This window comes from Triticum urartu, chromosome 5A (assembly GCF_056163025.1).
Source record: "Triticum urartu cultivar PI428250 chromosome 5A, HENAU_Tu73, whole genome shotgun sequence".
Taxonomy (NCBI): Eukaryota; Viridiplantae; Streptophyta; class Magnoliopsida; order Poales; family Poaceae; genus Triticum; species Triticum urartu.
This window is the reverse complement of record NC_141877.1, coordinates 531,312,298-531,331,560: the sequence shown is the minus strand read 5'-3', so window position 1 is coordinate 531,331,560 and position 19,263 is coordinate 531,312,298. Positions and strand designations below refer to the sequence as shown.

At 52.4% G+C, this 19,263-nt stretch overlaps 1 protein-coding gene and 1 pseudogene across 1 annotated transcript; one reads left to right on the top strand and one right to left on the bottom strand.

The window, feature by feature from the left end:
* Positions 1 to 14,052: 14,052 nt before the first annotated feature.
* Positions 14,053 to 18,482, top strand: LOC125510295 (disease resistance protein RGA4). The gene is given in 4 exon segments (XM_048675439.2): positions 14,053 to 15,035; positions 15,290 to 16,168; positions 16,170 to 17,966; positions 18,072 to 18,482. Coding segments are annotated over 3 exon segments (2,850 nt in total). The 5' UTR covers positions 14,053 to 14,175; the 3' UTR covers positions 17,281 to 17,966; positions 18,072 to 18,482.
* On the bottom strand, positions 17,599 to 18,063 carry LOC125510296 (auxin-responsive protein SAUR36 pseudogene; annotated as a pseudogene).
* Positions 18,483 to 19,263: the final 781 nt, after the last annotated feature.

Below are 19,263 nucleotides of genomic sequence, written 5' to 3'. Positions count from 1 at the left end.
AACCTTTGAGCAGAAGTTCAAAATACACCTCGCGGGTGGAATTGTGCGAATTAACAAGTTCTTCCAAGACTATTAAAACAGATAAAACAAAGATAAGGTGGCAGCCTAGGAGGCGGCAGACGGGTTCGGAGGATCGGAGGAGACGGCGGTGTTGGATGTTGGGGCGGCCGGTTGGGCGGTCTCGGCTTGATCACCTCCGGCGGCAGTCGGCTCGGGCGGGCACGGCTCGTTGCTGGAGGCGCGGTCGAGCTGAGGCTGGCCGTCCGCTCTGTCTTCCGGTGCCTCCGTCTCGCTTCCGTCCTCCGCCTCGTCTTCCTCCTCGACGCTGGAGCCGATCACCTCCGCCGAGTCCTCGCCGTAGTCTGGGTTCATCCCAAACCACTTCGGCGGTACCTCCCCGCCGTCTTCAGCCCGCTCGGGGACAAAGATGCTGGTGTCGGTGTACTCGGTGATCGCCGCCACACGCTTGACAAGGGCGTCTTCCGCGGCTGCCAGCTCTGGCTGGGCCTCTGACCGGAGTGTGGCCAGCTGGTCTAGGTCCAGCCCCGGATACCACTCCTTGACGAATTCCAAGGCTCGGCGCGCTCCAGCCTGGGCCGAGGAACCCTTCCAGGCCTTAATACGGCCATCCGCGACCTCCAGCCAATCGGAAGTCTGACTAGGGGTGCGCGGAGCCTACATGTCTGGCCACAAGGCAGCGATCGTTTGGGTGCCCACACGTTGAAGCCGGTGCAGCATCCGGTGGGCCGGCCGCAGACGAGCCCCAATGCTCAGAATATGCTCGTCAAGGGTCCGGGGCATCGGCGGCGATCTCCGTGCCATCCGCCCTCCGCTCCTCGCGATCAGCTTCGATAGCTTGATTGGCGGCCTCGGAGTGGCCGAGGAAGAAGTCTGCCAAGATGAAAATAATGAAGAACAAGTCAAAAAAACCAGGAGTCGGCTCGACCTATAGTCGGCGGCTCGAAGAAGAAAAGCAAAGAAGCTCACCGTCGACGAGGTCCTCGATCTCGTGGAAGCCGGAGGGCAGCATTGCCTCCTTGTCAGTCCAGGAGGAGCGCTCGCTCGCGAACTCAGCCAGGAGGGCGGCCTTCTCTTCTTCCGCCTCCTTCTGCGTCTTCTTAAGCAGCTACTTCTGCTCTGCCAATTGTGCGGCCAACAGATCACGCTCTGCGGCGAGCTTGCTGCACTCCTCCCCCTTGGCACGTAACGCGGTGTTGGCTTCGCTCAGCTACTGTTGATGAGTGGCGTTGGCCTCTGACGAGAAAGAAGAAATAAGGCGTTAAGTCATCAACAAAGAAGGTCGCCGGGGAGATCCGGCCCGACTGCTCAGCAGTCGGCCCAAATCTCGGGGACTACAGACCGCGGGTGCGCCAGCGCACCCCCGCAAAGAAGAAAAAGGACTCACTCCGGCTCTCCGACAAGTCGGCGGTCTGCTTGCCCAGCTCTTCAACGTTGCGGTTGAAGGCGGTGACTCGGAGGTTGTGATAGTCCTGCGACAAGTATTTCAGACAAAAGTTAGTACCCAGAACTCACCAATTGGAGTTCCGGGCCGCCTGCTCAGCAGCCGGCCCGAAACTCAGGGACTACACCCAGCGGGTGCGATGGCGCGCCCCCACAGAGAGGAACAAGAAAACAAAGACAAAGGAGAAAGCATACCCGGATGGCTGCCCGCGACGCCAGATGCGCCTTGGTGCAGTTTTGGATAGCGTCGCTCTCAGCTTTGTCTGGACATCCAGAAGCGCCTGGTTCAGCGGGCCCGTGCCGCCTCCTCGCACCCACCCAATGGGCGCGGCGCTCATCGCTTCGGCGTCTGGGATCGTCGAGCTAGCGGTGCCGGTCTCCAAGGGGCGTGGCGCCGAAGTCGCCTTCTCAAGACGGCGGCGCGTTGGCGAGCCGACTTGAAGGAGTAGCCTTGCCACAGCCTCGTCTTCAGTCGGCGGCAAGGGCGGGTCCGCTGGCTATTTGCCTTGCGCGCTCCTAGACGGCGGCGGGGGCGGCGGTGGCGGCACGACCGCGTCCGGCATGGAGGCGTCGCCGCCGCCCCTCTCCATGATCGGGAACTCGCCGCCGGCTTCCCCTGACTGCCCCATGAACTCTGGGGGCGGCGGCGCAGAGTTCAGAGGGGTGACGAACACCGCCGACCGCCGGTGCGCGACTTCCTTAGCCTGCCGCCTTGCCGCGACGGCGGCCTCGGCCTCCTCCAGCTTTTTCAACGCGGAGGCCTCCGCCTTCTCGGCCTCCGCTTTCTTCAGGCGGGCGGCCTCTTCCTCCTCGCGCTTCTCCTGCGCGTTCTGCTCCGTCGCCTCCCGGAGGTCAGCGGCGGCCGGGGTCAATCCGCCGAGTAGTGGCAGACATCTCCGCCGACCCCATAACGGAGGCGGCGGCAACCCTCTCAAGAGTGAGGGGAGCCCTGAAGCGAGGGAAGCATATGAAAGACTCAGACAAGATCAACAAAGAGAAAATAAAGATAAGGGACAGAGGCGCTTACGCAGAGACCAGTGGCGGCCTCTTCACTTCCTTGCGGAAGCGGTTGGCTTTCGCGGCCGCCTCTTCCCGCTTGGTCACGGCGGCCGCTCCCTTAAACATCTTCGACCGGCCACCAAGTGTACTCGGCCCGGACCGGCGCTTCTTCGCGCCGCCTTGAGTGTCCAAGACGGCGGAGGAACTCGCGCTTGGCTGGCCAGCCTTTGGCTGGTGACGCGGGGCGACTTCCCCCTCAGCATCATCATCAGGCCAGTCGGCGAAAGTGGCCGTTGGACTGAAGCCGCCTGCTTCTCCTCCTCCTCCCTCCGCGTCGGCCTCCATAGCCGCCGCCCCCAAGTCAGTATCGTCGACGTCGCTCTCCGCCCGATCGGGGACAAACTGACGAGCCGGCCATGTGGTGCCGGCCGAAGGATGGACGAGAGGGTTCTGATTCAAAAACAAAAAAGGTCATACTGGACAAGTCAGACTCGGCAACGAAAGAAACAGAAGAAGAAGGAAGACGACTTACAATAGGCGGGGGGTTGGCGCGTGAGTATGGCTCCTTGCCGAACCGCCAATCCACCGTGAGACTGCAGTTCGCGATGTAGTTCATTGTGTCCGCCACCTCCGCGTGAGGCATGTCCTTGGAGCACATCCGACTCGGGTCCCGATGACCTCTCATCTGGCAGATCAGGTGAGGTCGGCCTTGGAGTGGGAGGACTCGGCGCGCCACAAAGGCGGCCAGCAAGTCGGCCCGGTCAAGCCCTCCGATTGCGTCAGCACTCGGAGTCGCGCGACGGCGGCGGTGCCAGCAGGAGACAACGACCTGGCTCGGTGTGACCAGCTGGGGAGCCTTCCAGCCGGCGCGCTGGCTTCATAAGCCGGCAGGTTGACCCAGTCGCCTTCTGGGGCGACATTCTTCACATAAAAGTAGGACCGCTGCCACATCTTCACCAACTTAATCAGCGCGATGGTGGGAAACGGATTGTCGGCCACTGATCTCCGCATCGCGATAAATGCACCGCACTGGGCCAGCATGCCGGCGACGTGTGTGCCAAGCTTGGACTGGAAGAACTCACCCCAGAGCTCGATGGTGGGGAGAACGCCGAGGAAACCTTCGCACAGGGTGGCAAAGGCAGCCAGCAGCACCATCGTGTTCGGAGTAAGGTGGTGCGGCTGGAGCCCGTGGAACTCCAAGAAGGAGCGGAAGAATCCGCTCGCCGGCAGCCCCAGGCCACGCATAAGGTGCGAGCGGAATATGACCCGCTTGCCCTCCTCCGGCGCCGGCGATATTTCCCCCTCCGGCGCGAGGCGGGCCCGCACTAAGCCCCTGTCGGGCAGCCGCCGTGTCTTGCAGAGGATCTCGACGTCATCGTCATCGACCTCGGACCCGTCCCACACTCTGGAGCGCACAGCAAGAGGCACGGCGGCGAAGGAAGAGCTCATCGATGCGGGCGTGGCGTGGTTCAGAGCAGCAGCGGTGAGAGGCAAAACAAGAAAGAAGGAGCAAAAGGGAGTAGGGAGGATGGGCGCGCGTGCTTCGCCGCCCCTCCCCCCGCCTACTTGTAGGCTCGTGGGCTGAGAAGCCGAGGGGGCAGTCGTGGGATTAACTGCGCGCAGGACCCCACGACCCCCACGATTTACCACACGAAGTTACTGCGTGCAATAACCGCTCGGGAACCCCAACCGTCCGCACGGCCACAACGAATCCGTTCACATGCCGAGGCGCGGTAGTGGCGGGCCCCGCCTGCAGGCCTGCCCCGTTGCACGCGTGGGTGGGTAGACTAGCTCAGCCACGTGGCGCCTCGTGACGGGTCCACAACGGGCGGCAACCCGGATGCTTATCAGGCACGCCGCCTGGACTCCGCCGCGACGTTCAAACTTTTTTAGGGGCAAGTCCGGCTCCAACTAGTCGGCTTGACAGAAGACGGCTAGCGAGGCCCAGATCCAACCACCGGAAATAAGAAACTATTGAGGCTCCTCGACATATCGCCCTTGGTGCCTCACCAGCTTCGGGGACTACTGTCAGAGTAATGGGCCACGGGTAGGCTAACCCAGGCCCAGAACCTTTCAAGACATCGGGGCAGGCTACACCCCTCAAGACCCCAGGATGAAGAGCCGCCTTCTGAGAGTCAGCTGCGAGGCAGCCGACTGCCCACTCGCGGCCGAGTCCCGAGGACGACTTCAGGATGAGCCGACTCCTGACTGGCGACTTCCAGAGAAGCCAGCCATGGGGAGTCGGCCCGCGACGCCAACAACCCTCATGCCCTCATAAAGAGGGACGGGACGGGGAGTGGCCACAGTAAGACCCACTTCCACCCTTTTCCAAGGGCAGGCGTGGCCACAGTACGCCGTACCCGCGGAGATCTCCGCCCGGCGCGCCACTGTTGCCATGCCGGCCCTGACGCCAGCCCCAGTGGGCGGAGTCCTATGCCCACGACGGCCTGCCGGTACGACCCAGGGATGACGGGTCCCACCAGTCGGCGGGCGTACGGAAGACGGCGAGAACGCCACCAGTCGGCCCAATTGGGAGTCCGCCCCCAGGAGTCGGCCGACCCCTCCCACGGGCCCCACGCACCATTAACCAGACGCGACAGGGAGGGGCCACAGTGATCGCCCGCCAGACGGCGGAGCTGTCGCCACGACCCCATGACCGAGCCCGCGTCATTAGAGGCACGACTACAGCAATCTACAGCCGGCAAGACCCGCTCGCGGAGGACGCGGCCTGTCGGCTCCGTACCGAGCCAGTCGGCGGGCCCCAGGAGTCGGCGGATAAGACGGCGGCCAGAGAGACTGACGGCTGGGCCCGCGTCCAGCCGGATTACCATTGTACCCCTGGGGGGTAGGCCTATATAAACCCCCAGGGCACCCATGCAAAGGGTTGGAATCCATTAGCACTAGACCAGATCATATAGGAAGGAGAGAGCTAGCCTTGCCTTCTCCTACCTCCAGGAAACAGCTCAAGGAGCAACCGTGTACACACTTTACCATAGTGATCATGCGGAGACCCCGCAGAGCAGTAGTAGGGGTATTATCTCCACGGAGAGCCCCGAAGCTGGGTAAGATTCGCCGGCGTGCATGCCTTCGCCTTATCCTGTTTCCAGGCACCGGCGACGTTCTACTCACTCCCACCATGATAAGCCATCCTTTGGCATATGTCGCACCCAACCCCCGACAGAAACCATTAAGGAATGCCATTTTGACGTCCATTTGACATATCTCATAATGATAGAATGCGGCAATTGCTAACATGATTCGAACGGACTTCAGCTTCGCTACGGGTGAGAAAGTCTCATCGTAGTCAACCCCTTGAACTTGTCGATAACCCTTAGCGACAAGCCGAGCTTTATAGATGGTTACACTACCATCCGCGTCTATCTTCTTCTTAAAGATCCACTTATTTTCTATGTCTCGCCGATTATCGGGCAAGTCAGTCAAAGTCCATACTTTGTTTTCATACATGGATCCTATCTCGGATTTCATGGCTTCCAGCCATTTGTCGGAATTTGGGCCCGCCATCGCTTCCTCATAGTTCGAAGGTTCACCGTTGTCTAACAACATGATTTCCAAGACAGGGTTGCCGTACCACTTTGGTGTGGAACGTGTCCTTGTGGACCTACGAAGTTCGGTAGCAACTTGATCTGAAGTTTCATGATCATCATCATTAACTTCCTCTCTAGTCGGTGCAGGCACCTCAGGAACATTTTCTTGAGTTTCGCCACTTTCCGGTTCAAGAGGTAATACTTCATCAAGTTCTACTTTCCTCCCACTTACTTCTTTTGAGAGAAACTCTTTCTCTAGAAAGGATCCATTCTTGGCAACAAAGATCTTGCCTTCGGATCTGAGGTAGAAGGTATACCCAATAGTTTCTTTAGGGTATCCTATGAAGACGCATTTTTCCGACTTGGGTTCGAGCTTTTCAGGTTGAAGTTTCTTGACATAAGCATCGCATCCCCAAACTTTTAGAAACGACAACTTAGGTTTCTTCCCAAACCATAATTCACACGGTGTCATCTCAACGGATTTCGACGGAGCCCTATTTAAAGTGAATGCGGCAGTCTCTAAAGCATAGCCCCAAAATGACAGCGGTAGATCGGAGACATCATAGATCGCACCATATCTAATAGAGTGCCATTACGACGTTCGGACACACCATTACGCTGAGGTGTTCCAGGCGGCGTGAGTTGTGAAACTATTCCACATTTCCTTACGTGCGTGCCAAATTCGTGACTCAAGTATTCTCCCCCACGATCTGATCGCAAGAACTTGATTTTCCTGTCACGTTGATTCTCAACCTCACTCTAAAATTCCTTGAACTTTTCAAAGGTCTCAGACTTGTGTTTCATTAAGTAGACATACCCATATCTACTCAAGTCATCAGTGAGGGTGAGAACATAACGATAGCCACCGTGAGCCTCAACACTCATTGGACCGCACACATCAGTATGTATGATTTCCAATAAGTTGGTTGCTCGCTCCATTGTTCCTGAGAACGGAGTCTTGGTCATTTTACCCATGAGGCATGGTTCGCATGTGTCAAATGATTCGTAATCAAGAGACTCCAAAAGTCCATCTGTATGGAGCTTCTTCATGCGTTTGACACCTATGTGACCAAGGCGGCAGTGCCACAAGTATGTGGGACTATCATTATCAACCTTACATCTTTTGGTATTCACACTATGAATATGTGTAACATTACGCTCGAGATTCATTAAGAATAAATCATTCACCAGCGGGGCATGACCATAAAACATATCTCTCATATAAATAGAACAACCATTATTCTCGGATTTAAATGAGTAGCCATCTCGAATTAAACGAGATCCTCATACAATGTTCATGCTCAAAGCTGGCACTAAATAACAATTATTGAGGTTTAAAACTAATCCCGTAGTTAAATGTAGAGGTAGCGTGCTGATGGCGATCACATCGACCTTGGAACCATTCCCAACGCGCATCGTCACCTCGTCCTTCGCCAGTCTCCGCTTATTCCACAGCTCCTGCTCTGAGTTACAAATGTGAGCAACCGCACCGGTATCAAATACCCAGGAGCTACTACGAGTACTGGTAAGGTACACATCAATTACATGTATATCACATATACCTCTAGTGTTGCCGGCCTTCTTGTCCGCTAAATATTTGGGGCAGTTCCGCTTCCAGTGACCACTTCCCTTGCATTAAAAACACTCAGTCTCGGGCTTGGGTCCATTCTTTGGCTTCTTCCCAACAGCTTGCTTACCGGGCATGGCAACCCCCTTGCCGTCCTTCTTGAAGTTCTTCTTACCCTTGCCTTTCTTAAACTTAGTGGTTTTATTAACCATCAACACTTGATGTTCCTTTTTGATCTCCACCTCCGCTGATTTCAGCATTGAATATACCTCGGGAATGGTCTTTTCCATCCCCTGCATATTGAAGTTCATCACAAAGCTCTTGTAGCTCGGTGGAAGCGACTGAAGGATTCTGTTAATGACCGCGTCATCCGGGAGATTAACTCCCAGCTGAGTCAAGCGATTATGCAACCCAGACATTTTGAGTATGTGCTCACTGACAGAACTATTTTCCTCCATCTTACAACTGAAGAACTTGTCGGAGACTTCATATCTCTCGACCCGGGCATGAGCTTGGAAAACCATTTTCAGCTCTTCGAACATCTCATATGCTCTGTGTTGCTCAAAACGCTTTTGGAGCCCCGGTTCTAAGCTGTAAAGCATGCCGCACTGAACGAGGGAGTAATCATCAGCACGTGACTGCCAAGCGTTCATAACGTCTTGGTTCTCTGGGATGGGTGCGTCACCTAGCGGTGCTTCTAGGACATAATCTTTCTTGGTAGCTATGAGGATGATCCTCAGGTTCCGGACCCAGTCCGTATAGTTGTTGCCATCATCTTTCAGCTTGGTTTTCTCTAGGAACGCGTTGAAGTTGAGGGCAACGTGGGCCATTTGATCTACAAGACATATTGTAAAGATTTTAGACTAAGTTCATGATAAATAAGTTCATCTAATCAAATTATTCAATGAACTCCCACTCAGATAGACATCCCTCTAGTCATCTAAGTGAAACATGATCCGAGTCAACTAGGCCGTGTCCGATCATCACGTGAGACGGACTAGTCAACATCGGTGAACATCTTCATGTTGATCGTATCTTCTATACGACTCATGCTCGACCTTTCGGTCTTCCGTGTTCTGAGGCCATGTCTGTACATGCTAGGCTCGTCAAGTTAACCTAAGTGTATTGCGTGTGTAAATCTGGCTTACACCCATTGTATTCGAACGTTAGAATCTATCACACCCAATCATCACGTGGTGCTTCGAAACAATGAACCTTCGCAACGGTGCACAGTTAGGGGGAACACTTTCTTGAAATTATTATGAGGGATCGTCTTATTTAAGCTACCATCGTTCTAAGCAAATAAGATGTAAAACATGATAAACATCACATGCAATCAAAATAGTGACATGATATGGCCAATATCATTTGCTCCTTTTGATCTCCATCTTCGGGGCTCCATGATCATCGTTGTCACCGGCATGACACCATGATCTCCATCATCATGATCTCCATCATTGTGTCTTCTTGAAGTTGTCTCGTCATCTATTACTTCTACTACTATGGCTAACGCTTTAGCAATAAAGTGTAGTAATTACATGACGTTTATGTTGACACCCAGGTCATAAATAAATTAAGACAACTCCTATGGCTCCTGCCGGTTGTCATACTCATCGACATGCAAGTCGTGATTCCTATTACAAGAACATGATCAATCTCATACATCACATATATCATTTATCACATCCTTTTGGCCATATCACATCACACGGCACATGCTGCAAAAACAAGTTAGACGTCCTCTAATTGTTGTTGCAAGTTTTTACGTGGCTGCTATAGGTTTCTAGAAAGAACATTTCTTACCTACGCCAAAACCACAACGTGATATGCCAATTTCTATTTACCCTTCATAAGGACCCTTTTCATCGAATCCGATCCGACTAAAGTGGGAGAGACAGACACCCGCTAGCAACCTTATTCAACTAGTGCATGTCAGTCGGTGGAACCAGTCTCACGTAAGCGTACGTGTAAGGTCGGTCTGGGCCGCTTCATCCCACGATGCCACCGAATCAAGATAAGACTAGTAACGGCAAGTAAATTGACAATATCGACGCCCACAACTGCTTTGTGTTCTACTCGTGCATAGAAACTACGCATAGACCTAGCTCATGATGCCACTGTTGGGGAACGTAGCAGAATTTAAAATTTTCTACGCATCACCAAGATTAATCTATGGAGTTATCTAGAAACGAGGGAAAGGGGAGTGCATCTACATACCCTTGTAGATCGCGAGCGGAAGCGTTCAAGAGAACGGGGTTGATGGAGTCGTACTCGTCGTGATCCAAATCACCGATGACCTAGCGCCGAACGGATGGCACCTCCGCGTTCAACACACGTACGGTTGGGAAGACGTCTCCTCCAACTTGATCCAGCAAGGGGGGAGGAGAGGTTGATGGAGATCCAGCAACACGACGGCGTGGTGGTGGAAGCAACGGTGATCTCGGCAGGGCTTCGCCAAGCTCAGCGAGAGGGAGAGGTGTCACGGGAGGGAGAGGGAGGCGCCAGGGGCTAGGGTGCGGCTGCCCTCCCTCCCCCCCACTATATATAGGACCCCTAGGGGGCGCCAGTCCTAGGAGATCCAATCTCCAAGGGGGCGGCGGCCAAGGGGGGTGGCTTGCCCCCCAAGCCAAGTGGGGCGCCACCACCCCTAGGGTTTCCAACCCTAGGCGCAGGGGGAGGCCCAAGGGGGGAGCACCAGCCCACCAGGGGCTGGTTCCCTTCCCCACTTCAGCCCATGGGGCCCTCCGGGATAGGTGGCCCCACCCGGTGGACCCCCGGGACCCTTCCGGTGGTCCCGATACAATACGGGTGACCCCCGAAACTTCCCCGATGGCCGAAACTGGACTTCCTATATATAATTCTTCACCTCCGGACCATTCCAGAACTCCTTGTGATGTCCGGGATGTCATCCGGGACTCCGAACAACTTTCGGGTTACCGCATACTAATATCTCAACAACCCTAGCGTCACCAAAACTTAAGTGTGTAGACCCTACGGGTTTGGGAGACACGCAGACATGACCGAGATGACTCTCCGGTCAATAACCAACAGCGGGATGTGGATACCCATGTTGGCTCCCACATGATCCTCGATGATCTCATCGGATGAACCACGATGTCGAGGATTCAATCAATCCCGTATACAATTCCCTTTGTCAATCGGTACGTTACTCGCCTGAGACTCGATCGTCGGTATCCCAATACCTCGTTCAATCTTGTTACCGACAAGTCACTTTACTCGTACCGTAATGCATGATCCCGTGATCAACCACTTGGTCACATTGAGCTCATTATGATGATGCATTACCGAGTGGGCCCAGAGATACCTCTCCTTCATACGAAGTGACAAATCCCAGTCTCGATTCGTGCCAACCCAACAGACACTTTTGGAGATACCCGTAGTGCACCTTTATAGTCACCCAGTTACGTTGTGACGTTTGGCACACCCAAAGCACTCCTACGGTATCCGGGAGTTGCACAATCTCATGGTCTAAGGAAATGATACTTGACATTCGGAAAAGCTATAGCAAACGAACTACACGATCTTTGAGCTAAGCTTAGGATTGGGTCTTGTCCATCACATCATTCTCCTAATGATGTGATCCCGTTATCAATGACATCTAATGTCCATAGTCAGGAAACCATGACTATCTTTTGATCAACGAGCTAGTCAACTAGAGGCTCACTAGGGATGTGTTGTGGTCTATGTATTCACACATGTATTACGATTTCCAGATAACATAATTATAGCATGAACAATAGACAGTTATCATGAGCAAGGAAGTATAATAATAACCATTTTATTATTGCCTCTAGGGCATATTTCCAACACGGCTCCCATGCGCCTCCCCGCTATATATAGGGGTGGAGGGGGCTGGTTTCTTGCCCTCCAAGTCCATTGGGGCATTGGCAAAGGTGGGGGAAAGAAATCCCATCATTTTCTTTCCCCACCGACTGTTATCCCCCCTTTTTAGGGATCTTGATTGGCTTTCGGTGGCTACGGAGGCTTCTGGCGGTGGAACTCCCGATCTATTGTGCTCCCTGGAAGTTTTACGATACGTAGGTATATATGGGTGAAAGGAGTACATCGGTGGACCGAAGGGGGGGGCCACAAGGCAGGGGGGCGCGCCCCCTACCCTCGTGAGCACCTCGTTCATCTTCTGACATAGGGTCCAAGTCTATCCGGTAGGTTTCCTTCCAAAAATAACTTCTCCAGTTGATTTCGTTCCGTTTTTGACTCCGTTTGATATTCCTTTTCTTCGAAACACTGAAATAGGCATAAAACAGCAAATTAGGACTGGGCCTCCGGTTAATAGGTTAGTCCCAAAAGTAATATAAAAGTGGATAATAAAGCCCAATATTGCCCAAAACTGTAGATAATATAGCATGGAGCAATCAAAAATTATAGATACGTTGGAGACGTATCACTTGACCAGGGGTGTGGGGCCTTTCCCCCACTACCCACGTTCATGTGGGTCCCCCCATGCAGGTGGGCCCCACTCCGGAACCTTCTAGAATCTTCCCGGTACAATACCGAAAAATCCCGAACATTTTCCGGTGGCCAAAATAGGACTTCCTATATATAATTCTTTACCTCCGAACCATTCCGGAACTCCTCGTGACGTCCGGGATCTCATCCGGGACTCCGAACAACATTCGGTAACTGCACACTAATTCCCATAACAACTCTAGCGTCACCGAACCTTAAGTGTGTAGACCCTACGGGTTCGGGAATCATGCAGACATGACTGAGACAGCTCTCTGGCCAATAACCAACAGCAGGATCTGGATACCCATGTTGGCTCCCACATGTTCGACGATGATCTCATCGGATGAACCACGATGTCGGGGATTCAATCAATCCTGTATACAATTCCCTTTGTCAATCGGTACGTTATTTGCCCGAGATTCGATCGTCGGTATCCCAATACCTCGTTCAATCTCGTTACCGGCAAGTCACTTTTACTCGTTCCGTAACACATCATCATGTGATCAACTCTTTGGTCACATTGAGCTCATTATGATGATGTCCTACTGAGTGGGCCCAGAGATACCTCTCCGTCACACAGAATGACAAATCCCAGTCTCTATTCGTGCTAACCCAATAGACACTTTCGGAGATACCCCTAGTGTGCCTTTATAGCCACCCAGTTACGTTGTGATGTTTGGCACACCCAAAGCATTCCTACGGTATCCGGGAGTTGCACAATCTCATAGTCTAAGGAAATGATACTTGACATTAGAAAAGCTTTAGCAGACGAACTAGACGATCTTGTGCTATGCTTAGGATTGGGTCTTGTCCATCACATCATTCTCCTAATGATGTGATCCCGTTATCAACGACATCCAATGTCCATGGTCAGGAAACCGTAACCATCTATTGATCAACGAGCTAGTCAACTAGAGGCTTACTAGGGACATATTGTGGTCTATGTATTCACACATGTATTACGGTCTCCGGTTAATACAATTATAGCATGAACAATAAACAATTATCATGAACAAGGAAATATAATAATAACCATTTTATTATTGCCTCTAGGGCATATTTCCAACACGATGTACTCTTCTTCCCAATATCAAAACTTGCATCCATTCTACACAACAAAAATTAAAGTAAGCACAACTAGTCAAATCTAGAGCACAAACCGAAGCTAAAAGAAGCACATACCCCATCGTTATAGCACTTGATTAACACCCATCCGGTATGTTCCGGCGTTGTAGACACGCGACGCATGACCTTCTTTACGCAGTGGTCGCACTTAATGAGCGGCAACGGTGCGCCGACGAGCTTTTGGGCTAGCACCGAGTCCGACTGGCCGCCATTCGTGTATCTGCCGGCGGACCACATATGGTGTAGATCCGAGCGGCTAGAGGAGGAGCCACTGCCTGCATGTGGCCTTGCGGCCCTGCCATGGCCTTCCGGGCCGGTGTCCGACCAGTCCATGGCGTGGCGCGGCCTACCACAGCCGGGCGAGCTCAAGACCGACCAGATCCGCCCCAAATCCAGCCGGTGGGTGCGCAAAGCAGGTGGCCGTGGTTGGGTAGCTCGGGGGCGTCGAGGGGAAGGGGTTGGGCGAGCGCGCGTCCGAGCTGCACGGCTACAATGGCAACGGCGACGGCGGCGAGGAAAGAATGGGGAAGAATGGAGAAGAATGGAGGGCGTGCGGCCGGATGGAGGGAGGGGGCGGATAGAAAAAGGATGTCTCTGTGTCACCGACGGCCGGGCCAGGGGAAGACACGCGCAGACGGCCGGCGCGTCCGTGTGCTGTTCGTTTCACCTCAAAAACGATGCAAACTTGGATCGTGGATGGGTTGAAAGCGGATATAAAACAGACAAAAGTCTGTTTGCGCCCGCGCGCTGGGCCGTCTGGTTCGTTCGTTTTAGGGACGCACGCGGACACGATGGGTCGATGGAGTTGGCCTGACGTTTCGGGAGAAGTGGGCACGCGGACAGGATGGGGTCGGTGGAGTTGGCCTGACGTTTTGGGGGAAGTGGGGTCCGGTTACTGATGCTCTTGTCGATTGCAATGATAGACTCCCTCTTCACTTCTCGTCAGTCAACTGTGTGGTGTAGAGCCGATCGAGCTGTGGAAGCGGAGCCATGGAATCGGCGGCGAGCGCCTTCCTGAGGAGCGTGATGGGGAAGCTGTTCCAGGTGCTGGAGAAAGAGTACAACAAGCAGAAGGGCCTCCGGCAGGACACCCTCTCCATCCAGCAGGACGTCCGCATGATCGCCGCCGCCATGGACGACCGCCTCCACGCCCTGCGCAGGGGCGAGCAACGCACCGCCGTTGCCAGGATCTACAGCGAGGAGATGCTTGGCCTGGTGCACGACGCCCAGGACTGCATCGACCGCATCGTCCACCGCCTCACCTGCAGGCCCCGCGTTGGCGGCGGCGGAGGCGGAGGAGGAGCGGCGCTGATCCGCCGGGTCGCCGCCGTCGCCCACGAGCTGAGGAAGGTCCAGAGTCGCTCGGGCTTCGCCGACGAGATCCGCAAGCTCAAGGCCCGCCTCAAGCTGGCGCACGAGCGCGTCCTCGGCATCCCCATCCCCCCCGCCGCCGCCAGCTGCTGCCACGAGTTCGCGGCGGCGGCGCCGTCGTGTCGTTTCGCGCGCAACCCGGTGGGCATCGGGAGGCCCGTGGAGGATCTCCTGTCGATGCTGGATGAGGTGGAGGGCGAGAAGGAGCAGCTGAGGGTGATCTCCGTGGTGGGGTTCGGCGGCTTGGGGAAGACCACCCTCGCGAGGGCTGTGTACGAGGACCCTCACGCCGTGGAGAAATTCCATTGCCGTGCTTGGGTTGCCGCCGGTCGGTGGTCGCCAGAGGTCACCGGCCACGGGGTCGGTGAGATCCTACGCGATGTACTCCAGCAAGTTCGCCCCAAAGACGCCATGGACGTTGTTGCTGATAATGGCCAACGTATTGAAGCCTTGCTCAAGGAATACCTCAAGGATAAGAGGTGTGCATCTTTCCCTACTCTTTACTTCGTCTCCCTAATAATTTAGATTGTTCTTAGTGAAATCTGAATTTGGGGATCTAGTGAATTTTGGGGATCTTCACTATTGAATTTCATATGCTACTCCCAAATAATTTTAGATTGTTCTTAGTAAAATTATAATTTGGGGATCTAATTTCTATTGAAATTTCTTCTGAATTGCATATGCACTACTCATCTTCTAACCTCTGTTTTTCATCTCCCAATTTTATTTCTAGGTATTTAATTGTCATAGATGACATGGGGATGGAGCAATGGAGCACTATAAATTCCATCTTTGAAAACAATGGCAAAAGCAGCAGAATCCTACTGACCACAACTATTCAGTCAACAGCTAATATCTGCAGCCATGGCAATGGTTATGTGTACCAAATGAACACACTTGGTGAAGAGGACTCCAAGAAAATAGCTCTTCAGGAGGTACGGTCACCTGAGCTGGAGCAGGGGTCCATGCCGCTGCTGCAGAAATGCGGTGGTCTTCCACTTGCTCTCGTCAGTGTCTCCGATTTCCTGAAATGCTCAGGTGAGCCTACGGGGGAGCGATGCGCAGAGCTATGCCGTAACCTGGGTTCTCATCTGAGAGAGAAGCATGGCCATGACAATTTCGCAGAACTAAGAAAGGTGCTGATGCATAACTATGACAGTTTGTCAGTGTATGCTATGACCTGCTTGCTATATCTTGGTGTATTCCCTAACAATCGTCCCCTCAAGAGGAAAGTTGTTATCAGGAGGTGGTTAGCGGAAGGATATGCACAGAGTGATTCTCTTCGCAGTGAGGAGGACATTGCGGATGAGACTTTCAAGGCGCTTGTCGACCGGAATATCATACAGTCCATTGGCACAAGGAATAATGCGCAAGTGAAGACGTGCATGACTCATGGCATCATGCACGAGTTCGTGCTGCACAAGTCCGTGTCACAGGGGTTCATCGCGACATCGTCTCGTGATCATCCAAGACCCCATGCCTATGTTAATAATGCCTGCCACCTTTCTATCCATGGTGGCAATGTGACAGATAGTGAGGCCTCTGACGAGGATTTATCTCGTGTTCGGTCTCTAACAGTCTTTGGAAAAGCAGGTGATGCTATTTCTTATGTTACTGCACTGCTTAGAGACCCTGGATTTAAGGAGAACCAAGATAAAGACAGTGCCCATTGAGGCCATTATGCTGTACCACTTAGCTCATCTGTTCGGAAAGTTTACAGTTGACAAAGAAGATCTAAACAATGCAAACAAGATGAGCAAAGCAACGAAGTTCTTGTCCGGAAACAAGAGCAACCTGAAGACTTTAGCTGGATTTGTCACAAACGAAAGGCAAGGGTTTCTTCAACTTATGGTTCACATGAGAAATCTGAGAAAGGTCAAGATATGGTGTGGGCCAGTTGCAAATGGAAGTAACTACACCAATGATCTTTCCAAGGCCATTCAGGAGTTCACCAAGGTCCCCATGGACAATGTGGGTGCCCGTTCTCTATCACTTGATTCAGAAGAATGTTCCGAAGACTTGCTGAGTTCGCTTGCTTTTGAGCCATGCTCGGAGGATTCCAAATATGATGTAAGGTCACTGAAGCTACGTGGCAAGCTACTCCAGTTACCCCCGTTTGTTCCCTTGCTGTCAGGTCTCACTGAACTGTGTATTTCATCAGCTACTCTGACACGGGATCTTCTATCGTCTCTGATCAATTTGAGAAACTTGCTTTACCTCAAGTTGATTGTGAATGAGCTTGAGAGATTTGAAATGAAATCAGGGGCATTCCCAAGCCTGCGTCGTCTGTGCTTTGTAGTGCAAAGTCTCACTTCAGCTCTGCCAGCAATCGAACAAGGAGCTCTGCCGAACCTTGTTTCACTCCAGCTGCTCTGCCCGAGTCTAGTTGGTCTTTCCGGCATCCAAATCAGACACCTCAGACATCTCAAGGAAGTCACGGTTGACTCTGGAGTGCCTGACCAAACACGACAAGACTGGGAGCAAGCAACAAAGAACCATCCGAATAGGCCGAGACTCATGTTGCACAAAAGTGGTGTTCGAGTGGAAAGCGAGGGTCCGGGGAATGAAGAAGTTTCAGCTGTGAGGGACAAGCGGAAAATATGTGTAGTCCAACCAAGTTTGGATGATGGACTGGATTCTAGTCTCAAGAAGATGAGACTTTCATCAGAGTCTTCTTCGCGGCTTCAAGTGATTGTCCAATCAACTTCCTCATCTGGTAACTGAGGCAGACGGCAATGATGATTCAGCGAAGCAAGCTGCTGCGGTGATGATTCAGCTTGGATACCCAAACCAGAGACATGATAAATGACGAGCTGCTGTTGTATTGTACGGTGTGTAGTTTTACTTCTGGCGACAAGTTTTGTCTCCTTATTTTCTTGTCTATATGCTCATGGTTTTCTATTGTTACAAAGTTAACCATGTTGCAAATTGCAAGATAATCTTTGTTTCCATGCCCAATCCACCTCTTGCAACTGTATATTCACATCATGCAAGAAACAGAGCAGGGCTAAAGCTAGCACTATGTTGGCTGTTCTTCAGAAGCTAACAAACAGCCAGTTGCTGATTAAGCCCTATGCCCACCACACTACCTTCAAAGCTGCACGGCCTTGCGACAGAGCTCATGAATGCCTTCATGACTTCCATGGAGGCATCTCTCTGGAGCAAGCACATGGCGTACTCCATGACTGCGGCATCGCAGGGCAGCATGATCCTCCCGTCATCGCCGCGTGAACTCCTCCTGGGACATCGTCAGAAGCTCGCTGAAGATCGATGTGCCGAGGCATGCCAGCGGCACCTCGAACCGCGCCCTGTCGGCGGTGTACACCACACAGTGGCCCTTCATTGCCACCGACGGTGAAGTGGCGCAGCACTCGTCATTACCTGCTCCTTTCGCCGCTGATGTGGTCCGGGTGAGCCTCTTCCTCCCGATGGCCGCTATTGTCTGCCACTTCTTTGCCATCTGAGAAAGTCTCTTGGCACTAACCATGTTTGGTTTACTCCTCTTTCTTTGCTAGGTGTAGTGGTGCTGCTTTAGCTTGTGCTTTCTGGATGAACTGATGAGGTGATGGTGGTGCTAAGCTGATGAATTTATACAGATGAGGGGGGAGGAAGAGAAGGGAACGCTGCAGTTTAGGTGCAGCTATCCTGACAGGTTGGCAAGGGACAGAGCCATGAGCTCAAAGCATGCAATGCTGCAAGTGCAAGGGCAGGCAGTGTGATCTTGATTAGATTTCTCTGGGGCTATCTGTTTGCCACTTGTTGCCGGGGACGATATTAGCAGGTCTCTTGTCTTGGGTGTGCTTGGAGACATCACAGTATGCTCCCATACTCACCTGTTTTAGTGGCAAAGATTAGGCATGCACGAATTAAGGTCCAATTCTATTTGTGAGGTACACACTAATAATTATGAGTGCTTGATGATTGCATCCTATTGAAATGAAATATGTAGAGTGGCCCCTGAGATGGAGATATCTAGTCTGACAGTTGGTCATGCCGGTCATGACAGATTATTGCTGAAGAACCAGATAAGATCTCATCAGCGGCCCAAAACTACATACTCCCTCCGTCCGGAAATACTTGATCCATTCCAAGGACAAGTATTTCCGGATGGAGGTAGTACAAGATTACAAATAACTGATGTCTATCATCAAGTGCTAGACCACATCTCAGTTGAAACTTGAGATGACCATCTATATTTTTGTCCTATGTAGAAGCATAGGTTTTGTAAGAAAAATGATGTAGAAGCGTAGGGGCAATTCAGAACTGCTGTCGACGTGTTTTTCATGTGAACTTCTATGATTTATTATAAGAAAGTAAAAACACAAGAGAAAGGGAGAAGTTTGGACTAACAAGATTGATCATAATCTGTGGGAGATTATAATCATTCTTGCCTCCATGCCATTTTGGGCTAATTAGTACTCCATTGTTTTTTATTCTTTTCTAGGGACAATTTGGTGCCATGTGCCCTTCAAATCTTTGGTACACATTCTTTTATGTAATAATGGAAGATTAACTCCTGGCATCTGCTTACAGAGATCTTTGGTGTGCATTATCCAATTGAGCCTTACCTTAATTTATCACACCCATAGCTTAGCTGCAGAGCCACTCAGCCTTCAGGTGTCCCAACTCTGCTCTGAATACACAAGAGCTCGTCTGAACCACTAGGAAGTACAGTACTGTACTAGTAACGTGTCAAATCTGTGAAAC